We start from the raw sequence: 17,623 nt of genomic DNA, 5'->3' as shown, positions 1-17,623 counted from the left end.
ACCTCCTATGACAAAAGTTCAACCCAGGACGCCCTGTCAGCTGCCTGTGCTGGGATCACTTATTGTTTGGACTTTTTCTTTGAACTGAAGAGGGAGGGCTAGGTTTGGACGTTGCCTGCAAGCCGGACAATGATCCTGCTTGTTATCAGTGCTTAATTAAGGTAAACCGGCTCAGTCACAAAAAAACACAGGGTGATCCGGCCGTTTCTGGTTTAATAGATCTCTGGACTCATCGCTGGCCAAGAGGCCCGTTTTCACAGGTATGTGCCTTTGAAATCAGGAAGGCCGCGCCGAGGGCTGCGATCCTTTCCTGGAACCTGGGCACGGAGATGGCTGGCAACGATCAGCAGGATCCCAGCGGAACAGGCACACGCCGTACCCCCTGCGGCCATCCAGTAGGCGTAGCCAAGTTCGTAAGTCACACCCGGAATGCCAAAGCTGACCTGGAGGGAAATAGAAACCGTGAAAGAACCGGGGACAGGCTATGCGTTGATCTACAGGTCATCTTTCCAGCCCGCCTTTCCTTGACGGGGCTCATGGGTCTCTCCTGCTAACGGATCCTCACAACAACCCTTTGAGGTAGGCTGGCTTAAGAAACGGCAGCTGGCCTAAAGTCAGTTCCAAGGTCATCCTGGCACAGTGGGAGTTTGAACTTGAGAGTGCTCTTCTGATGTTCTTACAAAGACCTCGGACTCTATGCCCTCCAAAGGAACTTCTGTTGCTTACGTTGGGGGGAATGTGCTGTTTTGTCATAACATTAAACCACAATGAGCTTTAGTCCGTGGACAGATCATACTTTTATTCATATGCATAATTCATTCACATACATATATGTACGTATGCGCTAATTCCTCTCATTGCTCGGTGTTTAATGCTAGCGATTGTTCTGGCCTGTGGGGACACAACACGGACAAGCGGCCAATTGTGGGGAGATGCACATTAATATTTAAGCAGGAGGGGGGAAGTTGTGCGTTTCCCTCTCCCCCGATCTAGAAGAATCTGTTTCCTTGCACAGCTAGTGATGCGGCCAGCGAATACCCGTGGGGCGGGGGCTTCTCAAGGGTTCTGTTTACATGAAAGAAAAACAATTAAAGCTGGAGGGAAGAGTGGCTGCATTTTTACGGGCGAGGAGCAAGGACGGAGGATCTAGGTCTGCCCCTCCATCCACGCTGGCTTTCCTGAAAGAATTTGGGAGCTACCCCTTGTTTAGGGCTGCCTAACTGTTTCCCTTTGCCCATAAGGCTGGGAGTTCGATCCCAGCAGCCGGCTCAAGGTTGACTCAGCCTTCCATCCTTCCGAGGTCGGTAAAATGAGTACCCAGCTTGCTGGGGGGTAAACGGTAATGACTGGGGAAGGCACTGGCAAACCACCCCGTATTGAGTCTGCCATGAAAACGCTGGAGGGCGTCACCCCAAGGGTCAGACATGACTCGGTGCTTGCACAGGGGATACCTTTACCTTTACCTTTAACTGTTTCCCTAGGAAGTCAGATTTACCTCTAGTTTGTACTTCTGCACAGTGTCGATCCCGTACCACAGGACAGCGACGGCACCAGCTAGACCTGTGAAAGAGAGAGAGCTGCACGTGAGGATCGCCATACTTCCTCACCCCTCCCAGTACCTTTGATCACCCCAAGGCAGACAGAATTTTAGTTTAGGGGTGGAGTGTTTTGTGGCTTGAAGAAGCACTGGGGCTTGACCAAGAAAGCAGCTTACAATTGCCTTCCCTTCCTTAGCAATGTATGCGTTGGTTTTTTAATTTTATCAAAGTCTTCCCAGAGCCACAGCCCCATCAAAAACCCCAAGGCCATGTTTACCTCCTAGGAGGAAGAAGCTCCCAGCAGCAAGGGAAAACTTGTGTTTCCGAGGGACTTTGTCACGGATCAGGTTGGTGCACTGCATCCCGGCAATTAAAAGGGGCAGGGCAGCAAGGGTCAGGAGGCCGGAGAGGATGACCAAGACCCGGGTGACCACCAGGATAGCTGCAAAGAGGGAGGGACAGGATCATGACACTCAGGGAAAGAAAACACCACCGTTGGCCTAGCCGACGAATTCTGCATTAGTCCCATGTTGCCATTTTTGTCCTTGTGGCTTGCTTCTTTTTGGGGGGGAGGACACAATCGATATCTACATACTATGCATTATACTCAATAGCCAGTAAATAAATGAAACCTAATCAACTTCCTTTTATAATTGTTCTCAGAAGGAACCACAGTCCTGATGCAAATTATTCTGTCCTAGGTAACGAGAGCTGGCCATGACCCCTTTCTGTAGTTCCCATGTTGCCTGGAGCCTTTGAGGAAGGGTGGCATATAAATCCATAGATAAATTAAATTCAATATGAAAACTAGCAGCCTCATTTCCTGGTTTTGTCTAATCAATGCAGCGCTGCCATTTGCTTGTTGCATTTCAAAACTAATGATCCCATTCCAGATGTGAGGACAGCCAACCCACACACCCACATTGCACAGATCCCTTTTTCCTTACCGGGGTGTTCACTCATATAGGAGATGGGAATATCACACGTCCAGAGGTTGGCTACGTTGTCAAATATGCACTCACTCCAGTGGCCCCGGCATCGGATGCTCAAGCCCACGGAAGACAGAAGATCCTTGGCGTCTTGCTGCATGAGAAAAATGCGTTACTCAGGAATAGGTCGGCACTGGCTTTCTGTCCCACCATCCCACCGTTCAGTGTTTTTAATTTAAAAGCAAACTTTAAAATGCAAAACATTTCCATTTTAAGAAAGATCATTTGGGGCTCTTTTAGAACTAAAATTTCAAAGTGACAGGTTGTAGGCTTGCTGGCTCAGGATGGCGAAAATGGCTGGAGATTTGGGAGGTGGAGCCATAGGCAGGAGGGTATGAAGCTATAAAGTCCACCCTACAAAGGAGTCATTTTCTCCGGGGAACTGATATCTGTCCTCGTGGGATCAGTTGTAAAATGGGGTGGTCTCCAGGCTCGACCTGGCAGTTAGCAACCACACCCTAAAGGGTTTTTAAAATTAAAACAATGCTTTGGTGACTCTAAAAATCCTCATTTTGCTACTGTTCAGAGAGCAGTGGAAAAAGGGTATAAATAACCCAGCTCTTCTCTTAAGACGATGTTATTTATCTGAGGAAATGGCGTTTGAAAAGCATAAGGAAGCTGGTTTTACGCAATTTGGATGATCCTAAACCTCACCCTTCACAAAATGTTAGAAAGCACACCGATCCTCAGTCTTGCTGAGAGGATTCTAGAAGGTTCTGTTCGTTAGGAGGCGTCTCCATTAATTTATTTGAAACTCAACTTGGAAACGTGGCAAACCTCCTAGTCAGGAAGGCCAAGGGTAGCCCAGCCCTGACAATTTGGCCTGGACAGTGTGATAAACAACAGTTGCGCATGCGAAAGGCACTCTTGGAGTAAACTGAGATGGTGCCTCTCTTTTTCGAGTGGTCAGAAAGAGTTTTGACCTTTCCATGAGTACAGCAAACGGCACTTCTCGATAACAATATATTTCTCAGGGCTTAGCGTCCCCCGTGGTGAAGGTGACATTTTCTCTTTTTGTCGTCTGCTCAGCCCAAGTATTTCTTCGGTCCCTACCATCCCGTTCTCCTCAGGAGGAAAAGGGGAAGCGTTGAGGTTTGTTGGAAGACCCAGGAGGTTCAAGGATAAGAAATGCGGGGAAATAGCCTCATCTACCCAATGTGGTAAGAGCCTCTTGTGGCACAGAGTGGTAAGGCAGCAGACATGCAGTCTGAAAGCTCTGCCCATGAGGCTGGGAGTTCGATCCCAGCAGCCGGCTCAAGGTCGACTCAGCCTCCCATCCTTCCGAGGTCGGTAAAATGAGTACCCAGCTTGTTGGGGGGTAAACGGTAACGACTGGGGAAGGCCCTGGCAAACCACCCCGTATTGAGTCTGCCATGAAAACGCTGGAGGGCATCACCCCAAGGTTGTCACGAGAGACCCAACCATGCTGATGTTAGCTCCTTGGAAACGGGACGGCATACAACGTAGTTGACCAAGAGAAAGGCGAATTCTTACCTTCCAGCAATCTGACCCGGCGCACAGGGCAAGGAGCAGGAGGCCCGAGACCCCTAATGCCATTGCCGACACATCTGCAGCTACGGCCGGTGCTGTGGTTTCCATTCCCCTTCCAGCGAGAACTTTTCTTTAGCAAAAACCTTGAAGTCCTGTTCCTCAGCGGCTCACCGGTAGGTGAATGGCTGTTTCAAGCCAAAGGGGCTCCTGATGGGAACTCGGAAAAGGTCAGCATGTTCCCTCTTGCGGGAGCCAAAAGAACATGTTTTTACAACCATGCTCGAGAAGGATTCTGCCGTGTGATTTTGCCGTTCGTGTCATTTGGCGCTAAGACTTCAAGCCATGATTAGATGGGTACTTGTACTGTGCTGAGCATCACAGCAGTCTTATAGGGTCAAACCGGGGCCCATCCGGTCCTGCATTCTGCTCCAAACAGAGCCATGCTGGGCCCAGGAGAGAACTGGGCCTCGTGGCTTGTCCCTGGCAGGCGATATACTGCCTCTGTACAGTGAGGCTCCATCACAGCCATTAGACTTTAACAGACCCGTTTTCCACAAATACATCTAATTCTTTTCCCTTCGTTGACTTCCTTTTCCCTTCGTTGACTTAAGTTAGTGGTTGTTTCTACGTCTTGTGCCGGAGAGCTCCAGGGATGTTATGTGAAGGACTTCACTTTGTTGTGAACGTCATCAAAGTAGCCAAGCAAGGATGCAGCAGCGTATTTCTGAGCAGGATGCAATGGAATCTGAAATTGAACTGGGAGAGAGAGAGAGAGAGGGGCTCCTAATTTGTCTCAATGCTTGTGGAACTCAGCATTTCCCCACGGCTTTTCAGAACAAATTCCAGTTAATGTGTGTAGCATTTTTCTCGAGACCAGGTTGGTTGCAGTGGTTAGGAACGCAGACTTCTAATCTGGCAAAGCCGGGTTTGATTCCCCGTTCCCCCACATGCAGCCAGCTGGGTGACCTTGGGCTTGCCATGGCACTGATAAAACTGTTCTGACCGAGCAGTGATATCAGGGCTCTCTCAGCCTCCCCTACCTAATAAACATATTAGCCACAGTGAATAGGTGGAACACTCTGTCTGATGCCTGTAGGACTTCTGGGGTTCTGGCCTCGCTGGTGGACCTCCAGATGACCCCTGGGTTTGGAGCACCGTGTGACACAAAGTGCTGGACATAAATGGGCCATTGGCCTGATCCAAAATGGCTTCTGTTATGTTAAGTCTGGGGCAGGGCAGCTCTGCATTCTTGATGCTTGGGGGCAACAGGAGGGGGGCTTCTGGAGTTCTACCCCTACTGAGGGACCTCCTGAGGGCATCTATATTTCAGGCACTGTGTGGCACAGAATAAATTACAAGACAGGACATTGGCCCGATCCCATATGGCTCCTCTTCTGTTCTTAAGCCAGCTTCTCTGTTAGGCGAGCCTACGACTCTCTGTTGTCCCCCCAGCCCCCACCTGAGCCAAGCAGGCCTTGCTGGCACCACAAGGGCCACTTGACTGAACCCGCTTCTGGCTGCCAGTGGCCCTCCAGGGCCTCCGTCCTCCGGGAAGTCCGCCAGGGAGCTAAACGGCCAATCCGCTCCTGCTTGCGGCTCTTTCAGAGAAGCCAGACAGCAGCCAGAACCCCGGGCAGCATCCTTCCCCTGCAAACTCCCCTCCCCTCTCCCCATAAGCATACCTGGGCAGTTCTCATCCGCAGAGCCCCCTGCTTTCCCTCCGCGGAGATCTCTTCCTGCTCGCCTCACTTTCAGCCTCCTGCTTTAAGGCCGGGCAGCAGAGATGGAGATAGAAGGCGGCTTCGGCTGCTGCTGCTGCTGTTGCTGCAGAGCCAGGGAGAAAGCGGCGATCCAAGATGCCTGGTGACATCACCCCGCCAGCCTCCTCCCCAGCCGGAACACAGACGCCCTGTGCGAGGGAGGGGGGAGAGCGCCGGGGAGCTGCGGAAGGAGATCTCCCCGTCACCTGCCGCAGGGAAGCCGCTCGCCCAGGGAGAACGACGAGGCTGGCGACAAGAGAAGGATGCTCCAGCCACTGTTGTAGGACAGGTAAACCACCGCTTCCTGCAGCAAGGCTGCTCGCAGAGCACCTGGCCAGCAGCATCCTGGGTACCAGGGCCTCTGGGCAGGGATGCAGCCAAGGAGGGGATGCTCGAGGGAGGGAGGGAGAGATGGCCCAGCCTTTTGGCTCTGCCCATGGAGGAGGGAAGACAGGACGTGTGAGCAGGGACCTGCCAGCCCATACTGTGGAGTTTTGCCTTTCCGGCATGAGTGGCCATGATAGAGGATTTCCCCGAGACGGGAGTGATCCGTTAAGGCCGTCGCTTCCAGGGGTCCATCATGTTCTCAGCTCCGTCGCCTAGATTATCGGTCATTCGAACCAAAGTAAGGCGCTAGTCCTTTTGATTGCGAGGGAAAGAGGAGGGCAATCTTGGGGGGGGGGATGTCTTATGTGTGAAAATGTTTGTGCCTCTTTCAAGGAAACGAATCCGATGATAATCGGAGAGGAGTGACAGGCATAAAACCATCCAGGAATTTAAAAAATAGACATGCACGGTTGCACATGGCACTTCGTGACTCCTCTGGGACTTCGTGACCAGGCCCCCACTTTGCGGTCTTCCCACCCATGACTGCAAAAGTGTTGGAGTGCTCGACTTTAAAAATATTAAGGCATGTGATTAAATGCAGCCCGTATTTCAGATTTAGATTGTTTGCGGTTGTGTGTTTTGACTCGGCGTCTTGTATTCTCGACATATCATCTCCCACGCTCGCAGACGTGCACAGCCCGCCGAAAGTTGTGTTCAAACTCTTCTGATGGTACCAGCGGGCCGTTAGGAACAGTCTGACACACACAACAGGTTGCGATGAAGTGGTACAGTCGTGAAGTGGGAGAAAGGGCTGTACCACTTCAGGTGGAAGATCAAAGATTTTAACGTTTCCCTGCGGGGTTCTTAAAAAAATCCACAATTGCAAGCAGAAAACAAGCACGCCGGTAGAAAGCGTTGCTGGAACCTTTTTTCCCTGAGGCTATCGTTTTCAGCTTGCGGGGAGTTCCTAATCCAAAGCAGACTCGCGGTTTATAGTATGAAACGGGTGCCGCTCTGTTCACTCTCCTCCGCTGCACATCTAGACCGAATCTGAAGTTCTCCCTGGGTTCTGGCTCTATTAGAAACCGCAGACGATTCTGAACGATGTTTCCTTCCTCGTAGGAAAACCCGCCATGATCCCTCCCACCACGACCACGCCTTCCAGCGATGTGCTCTTCCCTAGCCTTTCTGCTCAGGACCTGTGGCGGACGCAAGTGATGGGCTACGCTGGGTCCGTCACCCGCCACATCAGCCACCGGGCCAACAACTTCAAGCGGCACCCAAAGAGGCGGAAACACATCCGGCCGTCCCCTCCGCCTCCCCCCAACACCCCCTGCCCCATCGAACGGATCCACTTTGGGGAGCTCCCCCCGCAGAGGTCCTTCCTGGAACTGTTGTTCAACGGATTCATCCTTTTTGGGATCGAGTTCAGCTACGCCATGGAAACCGCCTACGTGACTCCGGTGCTGCTTCAGATGGGCTTGCCGGATCAGCTCTACGGCATGGTTTGGTTCATCAGCCCCATTCTAGGTAGGTGGTTCTGGGGCCTCCGCAGACAGAAAGGTTATTTGCCCAGGTGGAAATGGGCAGGGCTCACGTCCATCACAGCTGACGTGGCTTAGGAGAAATGCCAACATTCTGAAGCTGCTGCCTGCTGAGTCAGACATAGTATTGCCTACTCTGGCTGACAGCGTCTGTGACATCAGGCATGGATCCCTTTTCCCAGGGGTAGTCAAACTGCGGCCCTCCAGATGTCCATGGACTACAATTCCCAGGAGCCCCTGCCAGCGAATGCTGGCAGGGGCTTCTGGGAATTGTAGTCCATGGACATCTGGAGGGCCGCAGTTTGACTACCCCTGCCTTTTCCTAACCTTGATTACTGCACGGAAGATGCTGGCAATTGAACTTGGTGTCTTCCGCATACCAGGAGAGGATTTTCACCTTTGAATTCTGGCCCCTTCCAATGAAGAAGGGGAAAAGTTGGTTTTCTGGCCCCTGCTTTTCACTGCCCAAAGGAGAATCAAAGCGTCTTACAACCCTCTTTCTCTCCCTGTAACAGACGTCCTGTGAGGTACGTGAAGCTGAGAGAGCTCTGAAAGAACTGCTCTGTGAGAACAGCTCTTAGAGAACTCGGACTGGGTCACCTTGCTGGCTGCATGTGGAGGAGCAGGGAATCCAAACCCAGTTGGCCAAATTAGAAGCCACCACTTTTAACCATCACAATGGCATAGAAGGTGTCATCTCCATGTTACAGTTCTCCGGCACAAGTGCTGAGAGCCACAGGTCTCTCAGAACATTCATTCCCGCAGCACGCCACCCCACATCTGAAGTGATTCAGTCCAGGCATAGATTGGCTACTTCAGTGACTCAAGGGTCCCCATGCTCATTTATTTCAAACTCTCCCCAGTCAGATGGTGGTGGATGTTGCTGCTCATTCCGTTGCTTCCTCTCCTTTCAGGTTTCCTGCTGCAGCCCTTGCTGGGGGCCTGGAGCGACAGATGCACTTCCCCCTTTGGTAGAAGGAGACCTTTCATCTTGGTCCTGGCTATCGGTAATGTTTTTAATTTTCTCTCTGCCAAGGCAGCTCAGCCTGAGCAGGCTGACGTAGAAATAGCTACCCCAAGTGAAAAATGTCACGTAATGACCAAAATCAACATCAATATAATCAGTTATGAAACAAAGTCTTATATATTTGCTTGAGCCCTGATATTACTCAGGAAGAATTTGTTCTTATATGCCACTTTCCTCTACCCGAACGAGTCTCAAAGCGGCCTATAATCACCTCCCCTTTGATCTCCCCACAACAGACACCCTGTGAGGGAGGTGAGGCTGAGAGAGCCCTGATATTACTGAAGAAGAAGAGTTGGTTCTTATATGCCACTTTTCTCTACCTGAAGGAATCTCAAAGCGGCTTACAATGGCCTTCCCTTTCCTCTCCCCACAACAGACACCCTGTGAGGTGGGTGTGGCTGAGAGAGCCCTGATATTATGGCTTAGTCAGAACAGCTTTACCAGTGCTGTGACTAGCCGAAGGTCACCCAGCTGGCTGCATGTGGGGGGAGTCAAACCCAGCTCTCCGGAAGAGAAGCTGCCACTCTGAACCACCAAACCAAGCTGGCTCCATATCTTCTACTAGACATAGTTTTGTTTGACTAAAGAATGATTCATATTAAAGGAGAAGCATTAGTGATGTGAAGCCCCCCTGTGCCCTCTGAAAGAAAGTAAACAGTTCAGCCATTTCAGATTGCAGGCAAGCGAATTACAAGTTTTGAGAGAGTCCATGTGTGAAAAAGACCCCGCAAGTAGAAACCTAGTTCACCAGGGTGAAAATTCTTGGGTTTTTTTTTTTAATCGAAACTCCAAAACAGAATATAAACAGAAAAAAATTCTGGTCTCTCTCCATATATACGGTGGTAATTTTCTGCTTAAAAATATAGCCGCTGTTACTGTATGGAAGACTGAGAAAACTCCATTGCTAGTTGCACTATCGATGACCAGCCGTTCTTAGGGTGGACACTGTATTATCGATTCTCCATCCGGCCTGACCGGGCTCCTTCCTCGCAGGGGCCTTGCTGGGGCTCTCGTTGATGCTGAACGGCAGGGATATCGGGATTGCTTTGACTGACACGGCGAACGAACACAAGTGGGGGATCACGCTCACCATCTGTGGGGTCATCCTGATGGACTTCTGTGCCGATTCCGCGGACAATCCTAGCCATGCCTACATGATGGACGTGTGTAGCCCTTCGGATCAAGACCGAGGACTCAATATGCATGCCTTGCTAGCGGGTGAGCCTCTGACAGCTGCCTGTCTTTCTTCCTCGAGACCGTCTTAAGCTGGTCTCTGGAGAGGCAGCAGACAGATTTTCTAAATTATTCACTTGTCTAGCATCTCTCTCTGTTTGTCTGTCTATCCTCTATATATCTGTTTCTGTCTCTCATCGATCTATCAGCTTTGTCTATCATCTATCTATCTGCCTGTCTGCATACCATCTATCATCAGTTTGTCTGACTGTCCGTCCGTCCGTCCATCCATCCATCCATCCATCCATCCATCCATGTCTGTCTGTACCTTTCTCAACTTTTTAACCATTCAGAAACCCCTAAGACAGGGGTAGTCAACCTGTGGTCCTCCAGATGTCCATGGACGACAATTCCTATGAGCCCCCACCAGCAAATGCTGGCAGGGGCTCATGGGATTTGTAGTCCATGGACATAAGGAGGACCACAGGTTGACTACCCCTGCCCTAAAACATTCTTCAGGCTTCCAGAAATCCCAGAATTGACACCATCACGTGGCGTATGGTTGGGAAGCATAACTGTGTACACTCCCCCACTGGAGCCCTTCCCCTTCCCATCCACCCCCCCAAAAAAGTAGCCATTTCGGGAGGGAGTAGGTAGGTCGACATGACCATATATCACCCAATAAATGTTTAACGAATTTAAATATATAATTCCCACCCATTCAGGAAAGGACCACTTTGGAAGGGTGGACACCATGGCCAACCACCTTGGTTAAGGCCTTGCCTTTGAAACCCTACCGGTCTGCCCTGCCGACTCCAATATGGCAGCCCTTCCCCCCCACCCACCCTCAGAACCACTTGAACGGCCTCCTCCTCCCTGGGGGGAGACCCTCAGCCCTGTTCTCCACTTCCCTCCCAAGGTCTCGGGGGCGGCTTCGGCTACGTCGTCGGAGGCATCAACTGGGACAAGACGGGCTTCGGCCGAGCGGCCGGGGGCCAGCTCCGCGTCATCTACATTTTCACCTCCATCGCGTTGACCATCGCGACCGCCCTGACGCTGGTCAGCATTCCCGAAAGGCCCCTGCCGACCTTCGGCAAGAGGAAGAAGGTCATGAAGAGCCCCAGCCTGCCCCTCCCTCCGTCTCCGCCCCTCCTTTTCGAGGACTGTGCCGGCGAGGACCTCGGCTCGCAGCACTCGGTCCACCTGTACGCCAGCTTCACCAGCCCCGTGTCCCCGCTCAGCCCCCTCACGCCGAAATACGGCAGCCTCATCAGCCGGGACAATTCCCTGACGGGCCTCAGCGACTTCGCCTCCTCGTTCGGGGCCTCCAACATCGACAGCGTGCTGATCGACTGCTTCACGGCGGGGCACGACGGCTACTTGGCCATCCCCGCCAGCCTGCCTCGCCAAGCCTTAAGCGTGAGCTTCCCCAGGGCTCCCGAGGGGTTCTACGGCCACGAAAACACGGCTTTGGACCCGAGGGAGAGTGCCGGGACTCCGGGGCCAGACGGAGAGGGACTGAGGGTGGGTTCCTTGGATGCCGTCAAGCCCCGATCTTCAGGGATTCTGAAAAGGCCACAGACTCTGGCTATCCCTGATATCGTCACGGGCCAGATTCCGGAGACCAGCAGGAGACGGAACGTCACCTTCAGCCAGCAGGTGAGTGAAGGAGAAAGGGGGGATGGCTCTGGTATTGTCCAGGAGAGGCCAAGGGGTGGTTCTCCGGAGGTCCATGGACTGCAATTCCCATGAGTCCCTGCCAGCATGTGCCGATAGGGGCTCATGGGAATTGTAGTCCGTGGAATCTAAGCAAGGACAGTGCTTGGGTGAGAGACCACCAAGGCAGGTTCTGCAGAGGAAGGCAAGGACCAACCATCTCTGCATCCTACTTGTGTTGAAAGCCCCTTGCTGGGGTCTCCAGAGGTCAGTTGCTGACACCCAGGACACACACATGTGTTTATTTAGAACATTTTTCAAGCCTGCACTTGCTCAAGAAAGAACCAAAGCAACTCTTTGCTGAAGCTCTCTGCTTCTGCCTAGTGGTGGGAAGGGCCGAAGCCGGCTTGTGGGAGGAACCCTGCGCGATTTTCAAGGCAAAAGACACTGGCGGTCGCATTTCCTTCCAGGCGCGTCTGTCCTGCCGCAAACTCATTAAGCGGAAGGAGCAGTGACTCCTGCCCTTTGGGACCTGTGGGGCCGTCGGTGCTGACCACATCAATGCGCCATCCAGTGCCATTTGAACATAGGGGGGGCTGCATGGGGGGGTCTACACTGGTGTCCCAGTCATGTTTTGTGGTGCAGGTGGCGAACATTCTGCTGAACGGGGTGAAGTACGAGAGCGAGCTGAACGGATCAAGCGAATTCTGCGAGCAGCCGCTGTCCATGAGGCTCCTGTGCGCCACCATCTGCCACATGCCCAAGGCCCTGCGCAGTCTCTGCATCAATCACTTCCTAGGTAAACTTCCTAGGTGGGAGGCAGGCTCGTTGCCTACGACAGTCCAGGGTCGCTGCAGTTCTGGATTGGGACTGGCTCGTTTACCTAGTGAGCTCTGTGGCCCAGCCAGGATCTGAACACAGATCTCCCCAGGCCTCCTTCAACATGTGGGCCACTGATTTTTTTCACCCGTGAGCCAGCGTGGCTTTATGTCGCTTTATGGTGCCCCAGCGACAGGCAGCATGGTGTAGTGGTTAAGAGCAGCGGACTCTAACTTGGAGAACCAGTGTGATTCCCCACTCCTCTCTTAGAGCTGTTCTTGCAGAGCAGTTCTCTCAGAGCTCTCTCAGCCCCGCCTACCCCACAGGGCGGTGCATGGGGAGAGGAAGGGAAAGGTGCTTGGATGCTGCTTTGATTGGGTCAAGAAAAGCGGGATGTAATAAAACCCTTTTCTTCTCTGCATTCCTGCCCTTGATTTTCTCTAGTTTGGTGTAGTGGTTAAGAGAGATGGAGTCTAAACTGGAGAGCCAGTCCTCCCCATGAAGCCTGCTGGGTGGCCTTGGGCCAGACACAGTTCTCTCCGAACTCTCTCCGCCCCACCCACCTCACAAGGCGCCTGTTGTGGGAGGGAGAGGGAGGAAGGAGACTGCAAGCCATTTTGAGAGGGGGTAGAAAAGCCAGGTCTCTTCTCCCTTTGATTGTCCCATTCATTTACTGCGGTAACAGCTCACAACGAATACTCTCCCTCCTTGCCACAACAACCCTGTGGAGTTGGGCCAGGCTGAGAGGGTGGGGCTGGCCCAAGGCCACCCAGCAAGCTCCCATGGAAGAGTGCGTGAGGATTCAAACCCGCGCCTAGTCTGACCACCAGAAGGCCACATGGTCCCGACTCATATTCTCCCCATCTTTCGGTCTCCCCTCTAGGCTGGCTCTCCTTTGAGGGCATGCTTCTCTTCTACACAGACTTCATGGGGGAAGTGGTCTTTCAAGGGGACCCCAAAGCACCTCACAATTCGGAAGACTATCAGAAGTACAACGCCGGAGTAACCATGGGGTGCTGGGGGATGTGCATCTATGCATTCAGCGCGGCCTTCTATTCTGGTATGAAAACGACTCCTGCATTTCTCCCTGGTCCTCCAAGGGGCACCAGGGGAGAGCTTCTCCGGCTGGGTTCTGTGAAGGCTGACTCTGTGAAGGCTCAAGGGGGTGGCAGGTGACAGGGTTGTGAGTGTCCTGCACAGTGCAGGGGGCTGGACTAGATGAACCAGGAGGTCCCTTCCAACTCTATATTGAGGATGGAGCAGAGTTGTTCTCTCTTGCCCCGGGGGGACGGACCAGAATGAATGGGATGAAATTAATTCAAAAGAAATTCCATCTAAACATCCGGAAGAAGTTCCTGACAGTCAGAGTGGTTTCTCAGTGGAACAGGCTTCCTCGGGAGGTGGTGGGTCCTCCATCGTTGGAGATCTTTAAACAGAGGCTGGATAGCCATCTGACCGAGAGGCTGATTCTGTGAAGGCTCAAGGGGGTGGCAGGTGACAGTGGGTGAGTGATACGGTCGTGAGTGTCCTGCACAGTGCAGGGGGCTGGACTAGATGACCCAGGAGGTCCCTCCCAACACCAAGAGTCACGAGAAGCGAGACGGGTCCCCCCAATTCTGCCAAGCTGATTCCCCACGCCTTGTCCTTGCTTTCTTTTGCAGCCTCCCTGGAGAAGCTGGAGGAGTACTTCAGCATCCGCACACTTTACTTCATAGCGTATCTGGCCTTCGGGCTCGGCACCGGCCTGGCGACGTTGTCCAGGAACATCTATGTGATTTTATCGCTATGCATCACTTACGGTATTTTGTTCTCTACCCTCTGCACACTTCCGTACTCTCTGCTCTGCGACTACTACCAGAGCAAAAAGGTTAGTTTTCCAATGGGCATCAGCAACAGATGCTTTAAACCAGGGGTAGTCAACCTGTGGTCCTCCAGATGTCCATGGACTACAATTCCCACGAGCCCCTGCCAGCACTTGCTGGCAGGGGCTCATGGGAATTGTAGTCCATGGACATCTGGAGGACCACAGGTTGACTACCCCTGCTTTAAACCCAACACCCTGTTCCGTGTTTGGGGGAGATTTCCCAATCCTGCACATTTTTTTTTTAAAAAGGAGGGGTGGGATCACCCTCCAAACAGCCTTATAGGAATGGAGCATGCTCCAAGACGGATGTTATGTTGAGGATAGACTCAGGTGGGTTGGTCTGAAGGAGTAGAACAAAGTTTTGGAGTCCGGGGTCACCTTTAAGCCTCAAAAAGTTTTATTTGAAGTATAACCTTTCGGGTGCGTATCCGAAGAAGCTTGCATGCAGGTTAAGGCTTGGTTGGTCATAAAGGTGCCAAATTTTGTTATAATGTTGAGGGTATGTGCCCAGCACTTAACAGATGGGAAAGGAGAGAGGGAGAGAGGGGGGGGAAGTGAGGGGTGGGATGGACAACTGAGCTAAAAAAAGTTTATAAAAAGGGTCCCCAAATCTTTTTGAATTACTGGCACCTCTGGAACTCTGAAACGGTAGATGAAACAGACTGCTGGATTAGGTGCCTTTTCCTTTTGGTCTGATCCAGCAAAACTAGGGGCTGCCAACCTCCCAGTGGCACCTGGAGATCTCAGGCTATTACAGTGGATCTCTAGACAACCAAGCTCAGTTCTCCGGGAGAAAAGTCCAAACATAAAAAGAATCAACTGGCAAGAAGAAGCGTTATCTTCTTCAAATTTATTGAATGCATAAGCAACCAGAACGGGGTCCCAGGTATTTCTGATTCTTCCTCAGTGGCCGCAAATTTTAGTCTAAAGCAAAGCAACATTGTACAAGATAAATCAACAAGCAATGCTTTCATATATAATGCAAGATCGCAAGACCCATAAATAACCAACCTTAATACTTTAACAATCGCTATCAATTTCAATTGCAAAAGCATCTCACAGAGGCTCTCCAGTAAAGAGGTCACTTCCTCAATTGTGCCCGACTGAGGAAGAATCAGAAAGTGGGACTGAATACCCGGGAACCCGTTCTGATTGCTTATACATTCGATACATTAGAAGAAGATACTGCTTCTTCTTGCCAATTGATTTCGTTGATGTTTGGAGGTAATTTCTTGTGAAATCAAAGGTGTTTTGTTTGTTTGCAAGACCTGGCAGGGCTAGAACAGGGCTGGCTGGACTCCTCCTCACCCGTGTCCCCCCTCCCCGCTGCCTTCCCTCTCTCCACACAGTTTGCCGGATCCCACGAGGAGGGCACGAAGCGCGGGATGGGGGTGGACATCTCCCTCCTGAGCTGCCAGTATTTCCTTGCGCAGATCCTGGTCTCCGTGGTGATGGGGCCGTTGACCTCCCTGGTGGGCAGCGCCAACGGGGTAATGTACTTTGCCAGCCTGGTGGCCTTTGTCGGCTGCCTCTACTCCTCGCTCTGCGTCATCTACGAGATCTCCCCGGGCGAGGAGCTGGCCGAGGAACAGCAGCCACTCTTGGCCAGTGCCTGAGGTCGGGGGAGATGCCCGGCTGTGCCACAAGCCATGCCCTTTGCCACCTGAGTGCCGCGCCAGGAGAGAGAAGGAGGAAGGAAGAAGAGTCGCCAGAATGTGAAACAGAATAAAAGTCAGACACAGAGGCTGTGGGGTCTTTTTGACTGATGTGTGTGTGTGTGGGGAGGGGGGCTTGCTGGAGGGACCCCGTGGGCCACTCTGACTTCCCCGACCAGGAAGAAAAGAACAGCTGTTTTTTTTAATACTTCTGCCCCAGAGCGGCTTACAAGCACCGTTCCTCTCCCCACAATAGACACCCTGTGAGGTAGTTGGGGCTGAGAGAGCACTGAGAGAACTGCTCTGTGAGAAGAGCTCTAAGAGAACTGTGACAGGTCCAAGGTCCCCGGACTGGCTGCACGGACAGGAGTGGGGAATCAAATTCCAGATTAGAGGCTGCCGTTCTTAGCCACTACACTGCTTTGGCTCTCAAACAACCCTGGAGGAAGCACCCAGGGGCAGCTTGTGTGATTCTGAAGGCCCTAGAATCACTGCCACCTCTGCTGCTTCAGTTGCCACCTTCGAGGGAGAACCTGGAGATCTCTTCCTATTACAACTGATGATCAGCTTCTTGGGAGGGAGGACTTTGTGGCATCCAGCCCTGCTGAGGACCCTCCCAGACCCCACCCATTAATCCTCCAGGTATTTCCCAACCCAGAGCTGGCAACCCTGTGCCCCGGCCCTCCCGGGGCTGACAGACCAAAGGCCTGGCTTCCTAAGGCCACCTATTGGCTCTGGGATTTGAATCGGGCCCTTCCCTGCTCACGTCTTCAGAGCCCAAGGTCACCCAGCTGGCTGCACGTGGAGGAGCGGGGAATCCAACCCGACTCGCCAGATTAGAAGCCGCCGCTCTTAAACACAACACCATGCCAGGTCTCTAAGATTTTTCACATCCCTTTCGACAGGATCCTTTTAGCTGAAGAGGCTCAGCTAAAATGGAACTTGGGACTTTTGGCATGTTGAACAGATGTTCTATCACTGGGTTCAGCCAGCTGGTCTTTCTTGAAGGGAGACCGCTCAACTCCCTTTGTTGGGGAAGGTCATTCCTAATGAGGTTTCCAAGGGCTGCCCCATAGGCTTTAGGGGGGGGGGGAACCTTGTACATCACCACTCAGGGATGCCAGCCTCCAGGTGGAACCTGGGGATCCCCCCCTTTACAACTCACCTCCAGGCCACAGAGATCAGTTCCCCTGGGGGAAACGGCTGCTTGGCAGGAGGTGGAGCTCCCCGCCCACTCCCGGCTCCATCCCCAAAGTCTCCAGGTATTTCCCAACCCAGAGCTGGGAACCCTCCTCCCAATCTCGGGCAGCTGGTTTAAACGATCCCCCGATGCTTACATCACTGTTAGCCACTCGCCTCCCGCTGAGAACGGCGACCCCAGCAAGGAGCTTCCAGGGCACGAGGGAATCAGAAATGGTTGGCTGTTGCCTTCCACGGCGATCTCCCATCCCAGTACCGGCGCTGCGTAGCGGTTTAGTCAAGCTGCAGCCGGATCAGGCTGCCCCCGCAGGGTTTTCCTGGCAAGAGGCGTTCCGAGGGTGGCCTCTGCGGAGGGAAGGGGGAAGGGTCTCCCATCCAAACGCTCACCGCGGCCGACCCAGCTTAGCTTCCGATATCGCGCTAGGCGCCCCCGCTCCGCCTCCCTTTGATGGTCCTCGCGCTCCTCCAAGAACAGCCACGGGAACGAAGCCTCCCTTGCCAATGTTCCAAACGGAGCGCTCATCAAAGGCAGCAAGCCCCGCCCACTCCGCCTTCCGCCCCGCCTTCCCCGCCGGCTAAA

The 17,623-nt window shown here is 52.7% G+C and overlaps 2 protein-coding genes across 4 annotated transcripts; one reads left to right on the top strand and one right to left on the bottom strand.

Moving 5' to 3' along the window:
- Positions 1–16: 16 nt before the first annotated feature.
- LOC143824190 (claudin-16-like) lies at positions 17–17,594 on the bottom strand. Of its 3 annotated transcripts, none has more exons than XM_077311160.1 (6): positions 17,181–17,258; positions 4,022–4,774; positions 2,486–2,621; positions 1,816–1,980; positions 1,496–1,560; positions 26–443 (listed from the first exon to the last, which is right to left on the bottom strand). In XM_077311160.1, exons 2-6 carry the CDS (start codon positions 4,124–4,126, stop codon positions 255–257), a joined length of 660 nt encoding a protein of 219 aa, XP_077167275.1. In that variant the 5' UTR covers positions 4,127–4,774; positions 17,181–17,258; the 3' UTR covers positions 26–254. The 3 variants fall into 3 exon arrangements, with proteins under 3 accessions (XP_077167273.1, XP_077167275.1, XP_077167274.1); XM_077311159.1 differs by lacking the exon at positions 17,181–17,258 and adding an exon at positions 5,701–5,836; XM_077311158.1 differs by lacking the exon at positions 4,022–4,774 and having other exon boundaries at positions 17–443; positions 17,181–17,594.
- SLC45A1 (solute carrier family 45 member 1) lies at positions 5,875–15,920 on the top strand. Its single transcript, XM_077311146.1, has 9 exons — positions 5,875–6,067; positions 7,228–7,635; positions 8,564–8,656; positions 9,670–9,894; positions 10,769–11,508; positions 12,151–12,304; positions 13,208–13,384; positions 13,986–14,191; positions 15,538–15,920. Exons 1-9 carry the CDS (start codon positions 5,875–5,877, stop codon positions 15,802–15,804), a joined length of 2,463 nt encoding a protein of 820 aa, XP_077167261.1. The 3' UTR covers positions 15,805–15,920.
- Positions 17,595–17,623: the final 29 nt, after the last annotated feature.

The sequence above is a fragment of the Paroedura picta genome, chromosome 15 (assembly GCF_049243985.1).
Source record: "Paroedura picta isolate Pp20150507F chromosome 15, Ppicta_v3.0, whole genome shotgun sequence".
Taxonomy (NCBI): domain Eukaryota; kingdom Metazoa; phylum Chordata; class Lepidosauria; order Squamata; family Gekkonidae; genus Paroedura; species Paroedura picta.
This window is presented reverse-complemented; position numbering and strand designations above follow the sequence as displayed.

Bases quoted from the DNA above. Each gene is read 5' to 3' on its own strand.
- SLC45A1 (XM_077311146.1), top strand. From the start codon at position 5,875: ATGCCTGGTGACATCACCCCGCCAGCCTCCTCCCCAGCCGGAACACAG. The intron at 11,509-12,150 runs GTGAGTGAAGGA...TTTGTGGTGCAG, and splicing joins ACGTCACCTTCAGCCAGCAG to GTGGCGAACATTCTGCTGAA. The intron at 12,305-13,207 runs GTAAACTTCCTA...TCTCCCCTCTAG, and splicing joins CTGCATCAATCACTTCCTAG to GCTGGCTCTCCTTTGAGGGC.
- LOC143824190 (XM_077311158.1), bottom strand. From the start codon at position 17,291: ATGGGAGATCGCCGTGGAAGGCAACAGCCAACCATTTCTGATTCCCTC. The intron at 2,622-17,180 runs GTAAGCATCGGG...TTTCTCATGCAG, and splicing joins GGCGAGTGGCTAACAGTGAT to CAAGACGCCAAGGATCTTCT. The intron at 444-1,495 runs GTAAATCTGACT...ATTTCCCTCCAG, and splicing joins TGCAGAAGTACAAACTAGAG to GTCAGCTTTGGCATTCCGGG.